Genomic DNA, 19,948 nt, shown 5'->3' with positions numbered 1-19,948 from the left:
ACATAATCTTGTCATATTAATTGTTGTAATCCCAAGACACTTACTTGACCAGTGTGTCTAACAGTCCCTTCACAAAATATCTATTATTTAGTAACGCATATTGAATTGCAGTCGTGACTTATAGAAAATATATGTCATTCCATGAACGTTCTATATCTTCCCCCAGGAGAAAAAAACAGTTGTATAGTTAAACTAGTCCTTTTTAATGTTCTAGGGATCATTTCCCCAAGGCCAGTCACAGTTTAAAATACTATTACTAAAATATATCAACCATTTAGTGCCAATGCAAAGCATGTTAGTCTGTTTAAAGTATTTGCTTCATTCTAAAGATTGAGCTGTTAATTGATTTCAAGATCAGTTAACACTTATCAGAAAATATTGTATATCTTAAAAAATTTATTAAACTTCTAATTAAAGAAGAAATATGCGACTTTATTTGGTAAGATATGTTCACATTTCTTTATAACTTATTTTGTTCCTCAAATTTTTAAACACCTGATTTTATTTGTGCATCTGTGTATCACAAAAGCATTCTGACAAAAGTAAATAATAGGATCTTGTTTAATAATAAAAAGATTAACTTTATGCTTTATTAAAATAAAAATAATCAAAGGTAATATGGCCCTTGTTCTGTCTGGAAAGGTATAGAATGCTAAAGAAAAGAGTATTAAGAAAACAATAGTTGTGTATTGAAGAAATGCTGTGGATTACAGTCACACAAAGCATTTTTAATTCAGATACTGAGGTTATTTATTCATTTACATTTAGAGTTGTTAGGAGTGGTATTACATTTAGACAAAATGATCTCGGCATCACATTGTATTCCAACACTGATCCATTAATCCATAATCATTTTTATGAAAAAAGATGTACTCATGAGGGAGCTAGCTAGAATGAGAGGTAAAGTCTATTTTCTAAGAAAAAGATGAAAGTTGGCCAGCTTAATGGGTCCTGAAAAAATTCTTTGGCTTTATTAAGACATAGAAACTAAATTAGCGGACTTATTAAATGACATTAAATTATCAAAATGTCATCCTACAAGTAAAATAGTATATTCTTTAGAGTTAGGTAGTAATCATGGAAACTTAACAGTTTGCAAGTTTTAATAAAAAGACATCAGAATAAATTTGCGATAGTGATTGCAACATCACAGCTGATAAATCTTGTTTAGAGAATATATGCAATGTAATCTGCAGGCTTTTTAGGATATAGAAAGACTGAGAGTGATATTTGGAGGTACATTCTGTGACACTATAAGTCTCTAGTTCTTCAAACTTTTATTAAATTTAAATGTGCTCAGGAAAAGTAGAAAATGTGCAATATTAATTATTAAAAATTCAAGAAACTGACCATTTTTTGATAGTCATATTTGACATGGATGGTATACTATGACCTTATTACTCAAAGACCAGCCATTCATCCCAGTATTGCTTTCTGCCACAGTTAATATCAGAATACTGAGAGGCAGTAGTGGTTGAAACATTTTAGGATACACTAAATATTGTAAGTGTATTATAAACTCTTGATACTTTCATCAACTCACTTATTTTCTTTTATAGAACAAATGATGGAGTATTTTTAGAGCCATGACAAATTTAGAATTGTTCCACAATGTTGGTGAACATAATGCATATGAAATTTTTCATGAATTTTGCTCTAGGAATAATGACGCTGTTGTTGCTACTCCTGATGATGATAAGGATGGTGAAGCAGTAGTGGTGAGAGTGTTTTGGTTGCAATCACTGTTACATCTGTTACCTATTATTCTGGGACTTATAGGGGCATGGACACCCTGAGATCACCAGAGTTGTTCCTGTCCTTATGCTATTGACAACATTGATTTGAGATGTATAGTGGATGGAATGGTATAAAATATACTCCATTCAGTAGAAATGTGATTTATATAATCAAAGATGAAGAAGTCAAACTAGCCCATTGTTTATCTTTATTGCACCTTGAAATCATTTAAAAATTAGTAGATGATTCTATTTTTTTAATTATTATAAGTCTAAACTCTTTCTACTTAATCCTGCAGGGGGATGCCTGTGATGAAGAATATGAGCTGCAGACTATGACTACTGATGAGAGAAAAGCTGCACCAAGGTGATAAGCAATTAGTAATATTCATGCAAAATGTTTCTTTTTCCTTATTTTTATCTTATTTTAAACATTCTCTCTCCTTCAGAGAAACAGAAGGGGTAAGACAACTGAGAACAGAGATCTATTTTATGGATGATACTATTATTTTTGAGATATCTGTATTTGTTGAATACCCTTTGATGCACATATTCTGATTTTTAGAGAGAAACTTATCTAAGATATGGTTTGTGAAAATCACACCAGTGTCACTGAATTTATTCTTCTTGGTATTACAAACAACCCCAAGATGCAAGTTTCCCTCTTCGTTTTGTTCCTGGCCATCTATATAGTCACTTTGTTGGGCAACTTTCTTATTGTCACAGTTACTGCTATGGATCCTGCTCTCCAAACACCCATGTACTTCTTTCTCCGAAACCTATCCCTTCTGGAAGTCTGTTTCACCTTGGTCATGGTACCAAAGATGCTGGTAGATCTAGTGTCCCCAAGGAAAACCATCTCTTTTGTGGGCTGTGGTACCCAGATGTACTTCTTCTTCTTCTTTGGCAGCTCTGAATGTTTTCTTCTCTCTATGATGGCTTATGATCGCTTTGTGGCCATCTGTAACCCTCTCCGTTACTCAGTCATAATGAACAGATCTCTATGCTTGTGGATGGCTGCAGGCTCTTGGATGTCTGGTGTTCCTGTGTCTATGCTACAGACAGCTTGGATGATGGCCCTTCCTTTCTGTGGACCAAACACCATAGAGCATTTTTTCTGTGATGGTCCTCCAGTGTTGAAACTAGTCACTGAAGATACAACCATGTATGAAATGCAAGCGCTTGCTTCCACACTCCTGTTTATCATGTTTCCCTTTTCCCTCATTTTGGTCTCTTATACACGCATTATTACAACCATTCTGAGGATGCCTTCTGCTTCTGGTCGCCAGAAGGCATTCTCTACTTGTTCATCACACCTCATTGTGGTATCCCTCTTCTATGGAACAGCCAGCCTGACCTACCTACGGCCCAAATCCAGCCAGTCCCCTGAAAGCAAGAAGCTAGTGTCATTGTCCTACACTGTCATCACCCCTATGTTAAACCCCATCATCTACAGCCTAAGGAATAATGAAGTAAAAGGGGCAGTCAAGAGGACAATCACTAGAAAAGTCTTGCAGAAATTAGATGCATTTTGAATCCTATTGTGTAGATGTTTTTAAACAAAGTAGGGGCAACAGAACCCACTAACAAAAGCTTAAAAGGAAGGAGTGGAAGAGAGTTGCTCATATTTCATCAGTGTCATTTACTGTGGTGGATGCATCTCAGTGTATCATTCAGGATCCTAGCAAGAAAGACATGGTACTCTCCAATTAAGATAATGGGGAAAATCTTTGTGAGAGAGATATTTTAAAACTGTGGGCAAAGTTAGGTAATTGCCACACAGGCCATACAATGGAAATGTCTTACTTCTTGGACTGAAAGATAAGGTAGAAGAGTATTAACTGAATCCTGGAGAATGCTACAACTACCAAAAAAAAAAAAAGTCACCTAACAAGATCTTTGTTCTTTTGTGAAGGCGGCCATACAAGGCTTATTTTGTTCTGGCTCTCTCCAATCTATTGCTGGCTTCTGTTCTCTGCCAAACCAAATATGACACAGGGGGCAAGAATGTCTTTGATGCAGTATATAAATGCGAGCATTCTAGGGTACAGAGCAGGATGGAGAAGAGTAAAATAAGTTATGAAGGGTAAATGAAAATGCTCACCACAAACCATTATATATTCTGCAGCTAATGTGATGCAAAGATGAATCATGTAATATGTTTTAAATGGCTTTTTAAAAAAATGGATAAATGGTGGAGTGTAGTAGATGCCAAGAATTAATGATGCAAATTCTTTATATGGGTTGCATGTTTAAATAAGTTTATTTAATATAATTACCTTAGTATTAATATTTGGTGACATGATTCTGGACCTTTTTGGTTGCTGGCTAAATCAGCCATTAATTATTTAGTAATTCCTTATTCTTAGAATTTAAACAACATAGTAAAACAAAAGAATAATAATAGGAAATATGATTAATTGAAGCATTGCCTTTAACACATGCCCTTGCAACAACTCAAGAGATAGATTTTATTCTATCTTTATTTTTCATAAAAGACAAATTATGATTAGAAAATGTAAGTAACTTGATAAGACAAAAGTTATTGGGAGATGGCCACAATAATTTGAACCCAGACTCTTTGGAATTTGAAATCCAATATATGAACCTCGTAAAAATGTCTGGTCACATTTTGTCACCTCCTACATGGGAATTTGGCTTTCAAAAGAATGGAAAAGAAAATGAGACTGAGTCAAATTTAATTTTGGACAGTATTTTGTATTTCCAGTAGCATAAGCATATGTTGGCTTTGAATATACGTGTACAATGATTTAAGTTCCTGTAAGTCTTCATTAGCCAATGTTTCTCTTAATAGTATAGTGTCGTCTTCAAGCAGTAACCAATCTCCATCATTCTTTGTCAATTTTCAGGAAAGTTTAAAAGCCACTACAAATTTGCACCTTATGGTGACTATTTTAGTTTAATTTTGATTTGCTGAAGTACATATCTATTGAATGTAATGGAAGTTTGAGGTAGAAAAAAATCTGTTCCTTTAAATATTTCTCCTTTAATAGTCTTTTAATTTTTAAGCCTAACTCAAATATTCTTGAATTAATGTTAGTGTAATGCCATCTGGCAAGACTCTTTTGCAATGTTTTTCTACTAGCTGTATGTGACTCATGAGTAGGTTGTGGGATTGTAAAATCAATTTAGTAGTGCATGTGTATGTGATTAACAAATTAGCACAGTAAACACAGAGTAAGAAATACTTGAAAAGATCTTACGAGTGTTCCTGACACACAGGAAACACTTTCTGAGTTGTTTTTTTTTTTTTTTTTTTTGAGACAGAGTTTCGCTCTGTTGTCTGGGCTAGAGTGAGTGCGGTGGCATCAGCCTAGCTCACAGCAACCTCAAACTCCTGGGCTTAAGCGATCCTCTTGCCTCAGCCTCCCGAGTAGCTGGGACTACAGGCATGAGCCACCATGTCCGGCTAATTTTTTCTATATATATATTTTAGTTGGCCAGATAATTTCTTTCTATTTTTAGTAGAGATGGGGTCTCACTCTTGCTCAGGCTGGTCTCGAACTCCTGACCTCGAGCGATCCACCCACCTCGGCCTCCCAGAGTGCTAGGATTACAGGCGTGAGCCACCGCGCCCAGCCTGAGTTTTTGATATTATTGTCAAAACAATATAGAAAATATAAAGGAGGTGCCATATATTGAATAGTATCTTTTAGTTATGCATATATTATATGCTGTTTGAAATGTAGAATTATTTCTTTCTGTAAGATGTAAACAGAAGATGTTCATGAGGTGTATACCTATTGCATATCCCGTGTGATTTATACTCCAGGACTTTTGACAGGTAATTGATAATATAATTAACTGTACTTCAAATAGTTTTATTAAAATTGATGTAAGTCACAGAGCCACAAACTCTTCATGGAACTCATTTTTTGTTTGTTTGATTTTTTTTCAGCCTCAATTTACAAGTTGATCTTTTTCTTAAAATTTCCAACAGCTAATTAATAATGTCGTTAGTATATCCAGAAAGATGATGGAAAAGATTTATTTGGTGAGTTATTATCCCAAATGAATGTCATCTAGAATTTTCATAACTAACAGTAACTCTAGAGTTTTTCTTTGGAACAAATATTTTCATCATTGTTCTTATGGTGATATGACTGACTTTTTGGTTGTAGTGAAAAAAATACTTTTCAAAATGTCCTTCCTAAGTTTAAAATTTTGTAGGCCACTTCTAAATGTATGTCCACATCTTATCATTTACAACCAATTCTGGAAATATCTCCTCTAAATGTCCTTAAGTTTGAGTGTCTAAGGATGTTTTCAAAGGTCAAATTTGTCCCAGCTAATATAAGAAATGGTTGAAGATCAGTTAGCTTACATATTATCCAATGCTGTCACATACATGGGAGCTGAAGCAAGAATAAAAAGAAATCAACATTGTTTATATTTCAGTGCAGCTTAAAAGTTCCTTTCAGTTTATTTCAGTGGCAGTCAAGTTGAATTAATGAATATAATCCAATGTGTAATGTTGTTTTATATTTATATTTTAATATGCAATAAATAAAAGTGTCCTAAAGAAGTTTTAAATTTGGTTAGGAGACAAAAATTAAGTAAAATTAGTTAGGAAAAATAAAATTATCTAATGAAGTGATAAAAGCAAAATTCTCAGTTGCCAAAATCAATGCTACAAAAATATAAAGGAATAAACGCTTATAAACTCCTATTATAAATGAATATTGACAGCATTGTGGATATTTGATAGCAGAGAGAATAAAAGTTGGGTAAAATAAGTTATAATAGGATTTAATTGTGGAATGAAACTCACAAACATGGTAGTCAGTTACTTGTTAACTTGAATTCACATTCAAGCACTCAGTGTCAATATGATAATAAGAAATTATTTCTCAGCCACAAGTAATCATTTCTGCACAAGTTTGTTGTGAAGTCCTGTGAGTGCTCGTGCTGTAACAGTTCAATCTATTCAGACAGGAGTGGGCAGTCATCATATGGGGGGCTGCTTAGCCTGTGAGCTCACTATATGAGCCTTAGTAGAAGGCAGAGACATTTCCTATGGAGAAGATGTGAAGGTCAGATATATATTTTACCAGATTTCCTTACAGCTAATTTGTGAGTAACCCAAGCTCAAATAATCACATTTTAAATTGTGATATAATGCAAGGAAATGAGGCAGTGGGGATTCACATGGAGCCAGTGATTCTCAGTGTCCAGGAGCAACAGAGATGGAAGTGGCAGTGGTGAGGCCCAATGTCCAGTGCTGGCAGGGCAAGCTTAAGCTATGCATCCAGATTTTAGATGTGCCACTACATCTAAATCTGTTTTTACACAGATTCTGGAGTATGTTTTTGGATTATCACTGTAGTTCTGGTTGTTCACCCATTTTCCTTCCCAATTTCTGTGCTGTGCCCTTCTCAATATCTTCTTAACATTTTTTTCCTAAGTCAGCAAGAGTAATTTTCAGTTCTTTGGCAGTGAAGAATTCTGATAGATACAAACCCAGACAACAGGATATATAAAGTGATCAAAATGGTTCATATGTAAGTCTTCTGGAAGGTATTCTAAGTCTACAGGAAAATAATTTATATACACACACATCATCATCATCATGGTATGTAGAGACAGGGCTCCCTCTTCATCATAAATTAGATGTGAATACTCTGTGAGTGTCTGAAGAGGGTGCAGAAACAATTTTTAAAAGAGTCTTTGGATGAAAATCTAAATATTATAATGGTATTTCCATTTTCAGATAAGTTGGATTTGTTTTCTATATAAAACCATGGGCAAATTTGTGAAAAAATAGCTGATAGAGGAAAAAATAAGATAATTTTTTTCAACTAATTTACAACCTTATGTGAATAAAAACCATATATGAAAAAAACAAAATCAAACATGGCAGAAGAAACAACAACCTTAGTTTCCTTCTTTTCTTTAAAAGTTTTTTCTTATTCTTAATTTACAAGTAAAACTTGTATACATTTATAGTGTACACCACGATGTTTTGATATATATATGTCCACACACATTGTGGAATGACTAAATCAAGCTATTTTAACATATGCGTTGCCTCACATACTTATCTTTTTTGTGTGTGGTAAGAAAACCTAGATGCCATTTCTGATTCTTTTATTCACTATCTTGCTGATCTTCGTCAAGATAGAAACTATTTGATAATCACTTTGATCACTTATAAAAGAGATGGTTCTAAAACTATAAGATATTAAATTTGACAACAGCAAATGATAAGGAATGTCTTATGTTTGACATAGGAACATGCACAGTGAAGGTTAAAAAGGATGTGAAGAAACTTAGTTACTTTGCATGTTAATTGGTATTTCCTCTTATTCTTACACACAAAGGATTGAGCTTTTATATTAATATTTTTCATAAGTTTACAGGCTGTGTTTATAGCCTATAGATATTCGTGGTATTTTATTTCTCTTAATCGTCTTCCATAAAATATACAGGATCACTGTTGCAGATTGTTTGTGTCCCCCAAAAAGCTATGTTGAAGTACTAACCTTTGGTACCTGTGAATGTGACCTTATTTAGAAATAGGGCATTTGCAATGCAGTCAATGTAAGATGAGGTTATACTAGACCAGGGTGGACTGTAAATCCAGTGGCTAGTTCCCTTATAGAAGGAGAGAAAGATTTGGAAACACAGAGACTTAAACACACATAGGGAAGATAGCCACATGAACGAGGTAGAAATTGGAATGATGTTGCTGCAAGCCGAGGAGCACTAATGATTGTTGGCCACCACTCCAAGCCAGAGAGAGGCACGGAACAGATTTTCCCTCAGTCTTCAGAAGAAACAGATGTCATGCTGCCATCTCAGTTCCAGATTCCTGGCTTCCTGAACTGTGAGAGGATAAATTACTGTTGTTTAAGCACCAGATAAGTGATTAGTAATCAGGTGATTACTCATGAGCTGTGTGGTATAACCGTGCCTTTTTAATGTGACTTTGCAGTTTCTCTCAACAAGGCGGTGTCTATCTTCCCATCCCTTGAATCTGGAAGTATATATACAAGAATGTGTTTTTGCAAAAAGAATGTGACAGAGGGAATGTTCCACCATTCAGAATGTAAGAGTCAAGAAACCATGAACACATCTACTGTCTCTCTGGCATCCACTTGATTCTCATGAGAACAAGCCGGAGCCACCCTGATGGAGCAAGAGAGGTGGTCTGAAGCAGAGCTGACTCATCCCATCTGTTGACTAATTATGTAGAATTTATAGTAATATGTAGTAGATATACTAACAGAGTGTCATGGGAAGCCATGGAACAGAAAGGGTATTGAAAATGTAGAATTTGACAGTTTATGTATAGGTAGCCATGATTACATCAAATAACCACTGAACTACCTACAATATAAGTGATGTCCCTGAGTTAGGTTGTTTGTATGTTAGTGATTTAGAAAGAAGGTAATTGAGCCATTAGTTCACTCAATCTTTATTGTTTTAAACATCATCATCAGTACATTAATCATAGTCATCTAAAACATTCTCTCATCTTATAACGATTGCTCAATTTCAGAAGAGTGATACACGGCTAAATACTTTATTAACAGAGATAATTTCTTTTAAAACACCCAAGTGTACAAACACACAAACACAAGAACATTTTAAAAGCCAATTCAGCGTAGTTTATTGAAACTCAATCCAGACTTTTTCTCGAAAAATTCTGGTAGCTAATCAAAATTGCAGAAAAGATGAATTAGAATAGCATTCTACCAACCTGAAATCTGTTTTCCAGAGAATCTGTGAGTATACAAAACAGTAATAAATCATATTTAAAATGATGTGCACGTTGCACCACCCAACATACAAAAACAAGGCAAATGTGACCCTTGTCTCAAGAGAAAAAAAATATCAGCTGATGCCAACTCTGAGATAACCCCAATGTTATATTTAAGAATAAAAGATTTTATGAAGTGATTGTAATTGTGTGAATGAATAAAAAGATAGAAAACTTCTGCAGAAAAATAGAAAGTATTCAAAAAAGAAAAAATTATAACTGAAAAATATACCATCTAAAAATCACTCGATAAACATAAAGACAGATGGAGATAATAGAGAAAGAGTTGGTGAACTTGAGAAAACTCCAATAACCTTGAGGCGTGTGGTGGGCTGAATAATTGCACCCAACGATATTTATGTCCTAATCCCTGGAAACTGGAATGTTATCTCATATGGAGAAAGAGACTTTGCAGATGTGATTAAATTAGAGGCCTTAAAATGGGGTGGTTATCTTGGATTATCCAGTTGGTCCCTAAATATAATCACATGTGCCATTATAAGAGGGAGACAGAGGATATTTGAGTACACAGAAGAGATGTGGCAGTGAAAGCAAGAAGTAGGTGTGAACCTCTTCTAGAAGCTAGAAAAGGCTATGGAACAGATTGTCCCCTGCAGCCTCCAAAAGATACAGCCCTGCCCAAAACTTGACTTTAGCCCAATAAAACAGATTCCAGACTTCTGACCTGCAGAACTATAAGAGAATAGATTTGGGTTTTTATAAGATACCAAGCATGTGGCACTTTGTTATAGCAGCAATAATAAACTAATACAGAATGGGAAGATAATGAAAAACTGAATCTCAAAATCATTATGCTAAGTGAAAGAAGTTAGACACAAAGGACTACATACTATATAATTCCATTTATATATAATTTCTAAAAGAAAGTAAAAAAATAATTCCATGGACACCAAAATCAGATGAGTTATTTCCTAGGGTAGGGCAGAGATTGATAAACCCCAAAGGGAGAGTAGGGAAAATATGAGAGTGATGAAAATATTCTTCATCAGGATTGTAGTGGTGGTTTCATGGGTATGCATTATAAAAACTTATTGAATTATATATTTTAAATGTAGTTTACATAAAATATACATCATTGATGTTAATGAAAAATATCATTCACATATGTAGCATAAATTTTCTATAAGCAGAAACAATTTAGGTTTAGTGAACAGAAATGTTTTGTATCACCATCAACAGAGAGTTGTGGTCCTGCAATTAATTCTCAGATTTGAGCTGGTTCACAGGCCCAAAACCTGGAGAGAAGGGGATCCCAGATTCCCTTGAGAAAATATCTGCTATACTGCCAAGATTTGGGGACCTAAAGCCATTAACCAGTGTAACTGTATGTTGAAGAAATAATTACAATTTTCAGAAAAACTGGACATAAGTTTTAAACTGACCTGAATTCCTAGAAATGCAAAACATCACTATGACCTACCGATTAGAGTTAGGATTATAGAGTTTAGCTGATCAATTGATTTTTACATCAGGTTCATCTCAGAGTAGCTATAGAATTTGAGTCCCTAAATGCCCTATGTGGTTATTAATATTTCCTCAGTGCTAAAAAAAATAAAAATAGACTCACTTGATAACTGGCAAAATCCCCACATTGGTTTTGTGACCCATGAAGTGATGACTATCATAGTAGAAAAATGTCAATTATAAGCCAATAGAACTACCTTTATCAAGAAAAATAGTAAATCAAATATATAGCATTCTGAGAGAATTGCCAAACATTAGTATCGCCTCAAGGACTTGAAAGATGTAGGCATGATGGTTCCCACCATTTTTCCATTCAACTTGCCAATTTGGCCTATGCAGAAGACAGATGCATCCTGGATGGTGACAATGGATTATAATAAATTTAATCAGGTGTTTGCTTCAATTGCAGCGACTGTTTCAGATTTGATTTTGTTGCTGGGACAAATCACCACATCCCCTGGAACCTGTATTTTGATACTTTTTCTCTATACCTGTTATTGAATACCATCAGAAACAGATCCATTTCACCTAGAAAGGTCAGCAGAGCAATACATCACCACACTCTACCACAGGTGTATATCAACTCCAGTCCTGTGTCATAATATAATCTTTAGGGAAATGGATTGACTTTCTCTTCTTCAGAATATCACAGTTTATGGATGCTAGTATACTGAATGGACTGGATAAGCAGGAAGTGGCAAGGAATCTAGGCACATTTGTAAGAAACTTGTGAACCAGAGGGTGGGAAATAAATTCCACAAAAATTAAGGGACCTGTCACCTCAGTGAAATTTCTAGAGGTCGCTTGGTCTGGAGAATGTTGAGATTTCTCTTCCAAAGTGAAACACAATCATTCCTAGTGGCCTATTTGGGTAGTGCTTCCCATATACACAAATCTAGGTTCTGTGAGATTCAAGGTCCTAGATCCTAGAGAAAAAAACCTTCCACCAATGTAACCAGGAGTAGTCCTATTGAACTTTATGTTATAGCTATTATCCAGTTAATCTGGTTTCCCATGATAAGTGACAAGCTACCAACGAGCCCAAGAAGTGCTTGGCTTTGAGAGGCTGAGGTACTTATCAAGTCAGGCACATAGACCAGAGAAATGAGGGAAATTTAGAGTGTTAATAGATGCCCTAGGAAGTTCGGGTTGCTATAACAAAATATCATAGACTTAAAGAACAAACATTTACTTCTCACTGTTCTAGAAGCAGGGAAGTCTAACCAAGATTAGGTGTCTGGTGTTCTGTGTCTGGTGAGAGCTCATGTGTCCTTTCATTGGTGCGTGCATTTGGAAAGAGAGAGAGAGAGAGTCTCTTCTTTTCATAAGAGCACTGATCCAATCATGAGGGCCCCACTCTTATGACCTAATTTAACCCTAATTTCCTCTGAAAATCACCCCACCTCCAAATATCATCACATCGAGGATTAGGGCTTCAACATATGAATTTTGGGGGCAGGGACACATTCAGTTCACAGCAGTAGAGGAAGTATATAATGATTATCAACTCCAACTTCTAAATCACCTGCAATATCAAGGGCTAGTATCTTTCCTCTTTTACATTTCCTCAGGAATATAGACACTGAATCCTTGGAGGAGCTGCTGTCATGACTTAAGATATGGATCAAGTGGATCTGAGTGATACAATAGTTTGACTAAATTGGATCAGTGTTGTGCCACTGAGAACACTAGCCTCTACCTTAGGACTGAAGCTCCTATCACCTCACATTATGTCTCATCTTTTCCTGGGAGAAGCCTGCATCCAATAACTGGTTGTTAAAGAGGTATAAATGTCCAGCCACTTGCCCCATTTGGAAAAATTGTCAAGGATCAACCCAGTCCAGAGCTTCCTGCAGGATCAAAGTTAAGACTTTGCTGCAAGTGTGTCTTAGTGCTTCCTCATCCCAGACATGCTTCCTTTACTCTCCCACAATAGTGGATCCTGAAATAATTTCCCAATAAATCTTCTTTATACAAATCTACATCTCAAAATTTGTGTTCCAAAGACTCCTTCCTTCAACAGTTGGCATGTGAATAGATGCAATTCCTGCTAGATTCTCAGTTAACTCAATGAAGTATTTAACACATATAGAAAGATATACATTCAGGAAGTAATTCTTATGACACAGAAAGATTTAGGTTTATATTTTGCTGTCCTGAAACCCTTTATTTCCCAGAGTACAGTTACCATATTCAGAGGTAGGCACTGTAAGATGAATATAATAAAGTCGCTGCTTGCTTTCAAGGGTTCAAAATTTAATAAATTACAGAACTATGGGCATCCATTTTTGGCCATCGTTAGGAATTACACTGAGTTGTTATCATCATCATCATCATCACTTAAAGATAGTGTTTTATTCAGAGACTGGAATTGTGTGAATTTTTATCTTGCCAATCATCACTCCATACCTCAAAATATTGAAGAATTAGCTACAAACACAATATGGGAAAATAAGAAGTTTACATACCTTTTTCTTATTAACCTTAGCAATTCATAACCTTGGTAATTATCTTATTAGGTGTTTTTTTTTTCTTTTTTTGGTAAATTATGCTATATCTTAAGCAAGGACAGTGCTCCCAATATATCTTAATATCTCTCTTATTTGGATATCCACTCATAAACCCCACTAATTTCTCTGTTTATTTGTGAAGAAAAACAAAGATGCAAAATGATTGGGTTTTGAGAGATCCTGATTTGACTTATTGACCCTAGGATTTAGAAACAATAGCAAGTGAAAGACATAAGCAAAATGCATGTATGTGACTAATTAAAAGAAAAAAATTCTACCTACTAGTAAGTACAGCCATTCAGGAATCTGGCCAATAGGATTAGTGTTCTTACATCCTAAGGAAAGATTACCGGAGCAAAGAAGAAATTAGAATACCAGCCAGATACATTCACCTAACCCAAAAGCTGAAGCCATCATTACCTGGGTACACCTATTGCCCACTCTTTGCTGCTGACTGATTGGGGAATGCTGATACTAGAAGAAATATAGTCTTTGGAATCAGGCAGCAATAAATTTGAATTCTGTCTTTCTTACAATTAGGTATGTGACCCTGGGTTATTTACTCTGATTCTTTAAAACTCTTTTTTCCCACAATATAAAATCAAGATAAATTTGTATCACTTTTTTTGTTTGTGTTTTTTGCTTTATTGAAAACTCTCATTAGTGTATACAAATACCTAGGCACAGATTAGTACCTAGTACTAAATAGCAGTTCTTATATTTTCTAGGCTACCTCACTATAGCAGGGTGAATTTAAGGATTTGGAAGGGAAGTCTTGCGCATAACTAATAAGTGTGTCAGTGAGTATTACACCTCTGTAACTATCCATAGTATCAAATGCAATAGTTGTAAAAATTGGAGTATCCAGGTTTTGAATTTTGTGGTGCCAGTTCAAATAAACATTACATGAGAAAGTAAGACTTTTCATAGATTTAATACAATTTTAGTTTTCCTTTTTTCTCTGATAATCTTAAAATAGCTGTCTTCTTTATTGATATAATATTTGAAAATGTAAGAAGGGGCAGGGACAATTTAATCAAATATGTCAAATGGAAATTAGGAGATAGTTGAAGAAAGTTGTGTAAATCATAACATTCATTATGTCACTTACCTTCAATCTAACTTGCTTAAGCTTAGTTTTTATTATGAAATATTTATTATGAAAACTTACAAATACTTTAGAGAGAATAGTGTAATCAACACCATGAACTCATCATTTAGCTGTGACTATTATAAACATTTTTATTTTTATTTAGTCTATCTCTGCCTAATACTTTTCAGCACAATTTTAAAACAAATAACTGATATGGTATCATTTTACCCCTAAATACTTCATTATTTAACTCTAACAAAGAATTTAAAAACATAACTCTAATAACATTATCACATTCTATACATTTTTAAATTATCCAAACATTTACAAAATGATACTTTGCAGTTTCTTTGGTTAAATTAGTATCAATGTGAGGTCTACATATTGTACTTGATGAATATGTCTCTTAATTTCTTTTAAATCTAGAATAATGTTCCCTAGTCTTCTTTTTTCTATGTGTTTGGTTTGTTGAAGTAATTGACTTATTTTAATATAGCATATGCCATATTCTGAATCGGATAGTTTGGATTCTTATGGCATCATTTAACATGCTTAGCTATCTCCTATATTTTCTATAAAATGGTAGTTACATATAGACACTTGATTTTTAAATAGTTTTAAAATACATAATTTCAATTTCTCCAAAAACCTTTTTGGACTAAACTTTATTAATAATCACTCTTATTACTAGTACTTGGTACAATTAAATACATTGATTCATTTTCTGGGTTTCTGTAATAAATATATTTTTTCTTTACAACTAGGTCCCATGCTTCTAGAAAAAAGGGCTTATGTGATTTATTTTGTTGTCCTTGTTTTCCCCAATAAGATATGCTAAATATATGCAATAATATAAATGAATTTATACTTAACACTACTTTTTTCCTCTAATAGTTATTTTATACTTCCAAATTAGCCTTAGAATATATCATAATACATAATTAGTTATTATACTCTTGTATTATAGATGTAGACTCTAAGGAACACAGTTAGTTACAAGATGAACAAGGAACAGATGATCAAGTATTAAATGTGATCTTTCTTGGCTGAATTTTATTCCTTACCAAATTACCTAGACTCAGTGTACACATATGATTTAATATTTATCTATAGCAAATAAAAATACCATATGATTTTTTTGTTACACTAGTACAGTATGAGCTTTTTTTAAATTCTCAAGACAAAAATTGTCATTAATATTTTAATCTCAACTTTACACTTTTAACATCTTGGAAAAGAAAAACAACTGAAAATTTGTACCAGGACAGAAAAATGTGGGCAAAAACAAAATCCCCCAAAAGTCACACCATATGATTGTTTTACATTTATTAAGATTTTATAAAAACTTAAATATAAGAACTGAATATACTCCTTATATGTGAAAATAACTAACTGTCTCAATGAACTAATACATTAATTTGATAAAGATAACATTTCAAATATTAGCTATATTTCAATTAAAAAAGAGGAGAGGAAGAAGCCAGATTTGAAAATTCTTGTAATGGAATAGAAAAAAATGTTTTATTATTTTGAAAGGGAAATCATTATTGGGGAAAGACAGTTTATGTAAAGAAGTGAAAGGACAAATATGATTTTATATTAGACAATGTATTAGAAAAATTTGGTCCCGGGCTAGACACTTTGTAATTTTCCTTAGTAATTAATTTCCCTTATAAGCCTCATGTGATTCTACTTTTTTTTATTTCAGGATATTATGGGGGTACAAACATTTTGGTTACATCTTATGTCTTTGCCTCACCCAAGCCAGGATTTGAGGTGTGCCCTTTCCCCCGTACAATGCTCACCAGGTCCATTAGTTGTGAGTTTACCCACCCCCATCCCCCCAAGCCCCAGTGAATATTACTACCGTGTGCGCACTTTAGTGTTGATCAGTTAGTGCCGATTCGATGGCGAATACATGTGGTGCTTATTCTTCCATTCCTGTGATACCTCACTTCGGAGGATGGGCTCAAGCTCAATTACAAAAAACGATGGTGACCTAGCACCTCTTATATTTTCCTGGATAGAGCTTGATTCTACTTCTTAAATAAAGACAGAACTCTTTGTAGCAAGTCCTTAAATGCTTGTTTCACCTGCTGGTTCCTTAGAGTATAAATGAAGGGGTTCAGAAGTGGGGCAACTGAGGTATTGAGCACTGAAACTCCCTTCATTAAGGATATCCTCTGTTTGGCTGAGGGTTTAATGTACATAAAGATACAGCTGCCATATGAGAGGGAGATGACAATCATGTGAGAAGAACAAGTGGAAAAAGCCTTTTTTCTCTGGTTGGCAGAAGGGATTTTTAAAATCGTTAGGGCAATATGTGTGTATGATAGAATCACTAATACCAAAGTGACCAGTAGAGTCACCAAAGCTAAGATAAAACTCATCATTTCCAACAAATGTGTATCTGTGCAGGAGATCTGCAGTAGAGGAGCAGTGTCACAGTAAAAATGATCGATGACATTGGAGTCACAGAAATCCAGCCCTAGGCCTAAGATAAGCCCTGGAAAAATGATGAGGAAACCAGCGATCCAAGAGCTAAGAACTAGCTGAATACACAATTTGGTGCTCATGATGGTCGTGTAATGCAGAGGTTTACAGATGGCAACATAACGGTCATAGGACATGACAGCCAGGAGATAAAATTCAGATGCACCCAAAAGGAAGGCAAAAAATAACTGAGCTGCACAACAGTTATAGGAGATGGTTTTGTCACCAGTTGCCATGCTAACAAGCAATTTAGGGATACAGACTGTTGTATAAGAAATTTCTAAGAAGGAAAAATTTCGAAGAAAGAAATACATAGGAGTCTTGAGATGAGAATCCAGCAGAGTGAGGGTAATGATAATCAGATTGCCTGAGACGCTTAGCATGTAGGTGAGAAGGAGGAAGATAAACAGTATTATCATCAGTGTTGGATTCTCTGTCAATCCTACTAAGACAAACACTGTCACTGTTGTACGGTTTTCCATTGCTGCTTCTGCTCTGGTAAAAATGCTGAGAAAAATTATACAGAGGTACCAATGGTAAAATGTAAAGATAACAATGTTGAAATACTGTAATTGCTATTGATTATATATAGTAATGAGACACTTTTTTGAAATGATTTATGTAAGATAAACTCTAACAAAATCTATTATGTTGCACACAGTGAGAAAAATAATTATTTTGTGCAAATCTGCAGAAATAAAAAGATTATCTTATAAATCATCTTTAAATTCTGCTTTAGTTATACTTATGGGGATGAACTAAAAAGTTGAACATGCATGCAAAAAAAATAGATTTTTTTCCTAATATGTAAGGGCTGAAATGTCACATTGCTTACACAGACTGATGGACAATTTGAAAGTAATTGCTTCAAGGAGCTGACCTTAAATGAAAGAGAGAGGCATAAATGTCCATGACAACTGACAACAGAAATCCATCTTTAGGCTTAAGATGAAAATTGGAAGAAATTCAGTATAATAATTTAGTTGTTCGGTCTCTGGCATGTCTACTTAACTAACAACAATCTTAAATTTGTTTTTCTTTCAATAGATTTAGGGGCAACAAGCTGAATCCCATTACATGTATATACCGTATAGTGGTGAAGTCAGGGCTTTTGGTGTACCCACAACCCAAATAGTGTGCATTGTACCCCATAGTCTTTTCTGATTTTTTACACCAATAATTCATTGTATTGTGCCTATTTCTATCTCTTCATTTTTTTCTGCCACTTTTCACTTTTACAATCTCCTATTCCAATACTGAATCCCTCTGATTGCATAGTAAAACTGACACAAACAGAATTAACAGATTCAGTGTTTCTGCTGGTCATAGTTCTGAAAATGGAAAGAGAATAATAAAGTGAAATGCAAGATACAGTGAACAAGGGATCAGAGAGGAAGAAAAATGAAATAGGGAAGAAGAAGAAACAGAAGACAAAGGAAGAAGAAAAGAGATAAGACAGTAACGGAAGAAAATAAAGAGAAAATCTACCGTTAAGACTGGATTTTTCTTCAGATAACACAGTGACTGTTAATTAGCTCTTTGCTTCTTGGCTGATATAGAGGCTTAGTCACAACAGAACTGCAATTTGCTTCTACCTACGAGAAAACAGAGGAGAAATTTTTACTCTGATGATCAGTCATTGAGCAAGTGTTTAGACACATGTTGCTATCACCAACTGCCCTAATATGATATGATCAGTCAAAAGCCAATCAACTCCAAATGGAGTTGATTATGTGGTTGAGAATTTATAAGTATTATTATGCTAAATACCATGAAACCTCTAGGTATGAAGAGTTTTATCCCTTGAGGGCAAATTTTTTCTTTGATGACTTCATTATCAATAACGAACATTTATTAAACAATTTTTGTAGGTCCATGGAGTATGCAACACTCAGGATATTCACTGAGGAATCAAAGAAGTATGAGACAACATCCCTGACAATTGCAATTTACCAATATATGTAGGAGACAAGATGAATACACGAGGATTTATATAAATGTGTGATAAGCTTAAAGGTAAATGGGGTTCATTTTTACTGTGTGTTATAGGAGACTAGTAGAGAAGATCTTTATGGTGCTTGGAGCACTTGAGAAAGATAATAAGAGAGGATGGATCCATACCTAAGCATTGGAGACAGAATAGGAAGTAGAACAAAGCATGTTCAGGTAGATAAAACAGTGTGAACAAAGATACATAAGAATTAAAACTCATTAATTGATTAAAATTTATGAGAGAATATGAAGAGTAAGTGAATGAATAAATAAACAAACAGTTTTCTCCAGGGACTATCTAAAGCTCTGGAGATTCTGATTATTAACACCAAAGCATAGTAACATCTTCCTAATATTTGAATACCTTCTCTCTTACCTTAGGGACAATCTGTGAGGAAACTAATTGTATTAAAATGACTACAGTCACTTGAGTCAGAAACAGAGTCCTGTCATTCCCACAAGGCAGAATTTTATCAAATCAGACCAAACTTTCCTCCTTTTCCCCAACTCCCTGGATATACACTGTAACAGTGTATTATGCTATGTATAATAAGCCTATCACTTTTATTTATATTTCCATTAAAAACTAAAAGAAATGTTGCCCTCCTTTTAAAATAATGAACAAATTTTTATTAATAAAATCAAATTCTGGTCTTCCATCATTAAACATAATATATAATGTAACATAAGCCTAATCAGAGTAATTAAAATCAAGTAAGAGTAATTAAATTTAAATCTATTAAAATAAATGAAATGTTCCTAAGAGTTTTAGAGAGGTTTATCTTCAGTAACCTGTGGATTTATAAATCAGTCTAAAAAATACATTAAAACTTACAAACTGTTGTCCTTAAAGGTA

General features: G+C 34.2%; 2 protein-coding genes across 2 annotated transcripts; one reads left to right on the top strand and one right to left on the bottom strand.

The window, feature by feature from the left end:
• Nucleotides 1–2,320: 2,320 nt before the first annotated feature.
• LOC123639692 (olfactory receptor 10A7) lies at nucleotides 2,321–3,271 on the top strand. Its single transcript, XM_045553748.1, has one exon. It carries the CDS (start codon nucleotides 2,321–2,323, stop codon nucleotides 3,269–3,271), a length of 951 nt encoding a protein of 316 aa, XP_045409704.1.
• Nucleotides 3,272–16,643: 13,372 nt separating this feature from the next.
• LOC123639714 (olfactory receptor 6C76-like) lies at nucleotides 16,644–17,582 on the bottom strand. Its single transcript, XM_045553774.1, has one exon. It carries the CDS (start codon nucleotides 17,580–17,582, stop codon nucleotides 16,644–16,646), a length of 939 nt encoding a protein of 312 aa, XP_045409730.1.
• Between the last annotated feature and the right edge of the window lie 2,366 nt (nucleotides 17,583–19,948).

The sequence above is a fragment of the Lemur catta genome, chromosome 6 (genome assembly GCF_020740605.2).
Source record: "Lemur catta isolate mLemCat1 chromosome 6, mLemCat1.pri, whole genome shotgun sequence".
Lineage (NCBI taxonomy): Eukaryota > Metazoa > Chordata > Mammalia > Primates > Lemuridae > Lemur > Lemur catta.
Note: the sequence above shows the minus strand (reverse complement) of the source record. Positions and strands in the feature narration are given on the sequence as shown.

What these genes read in the sequence shown, in the direction of transcription:
- LOC123639692 (XM_045553748.1), top strand. Translation starts at nt 2,321, where the DNA reads ATGGTTTGTGAAAATCACACCAGTGTCACTGAATTTATTCTTCTTGGT.
- LOC123639714 (XM_045553774.1), bottom strand. Translation starts at nt 17,582, where the DNA reads ATGGAAAACCGTACAACAGTGACAGTGTTTGTCTTAGTAGGATTGACA.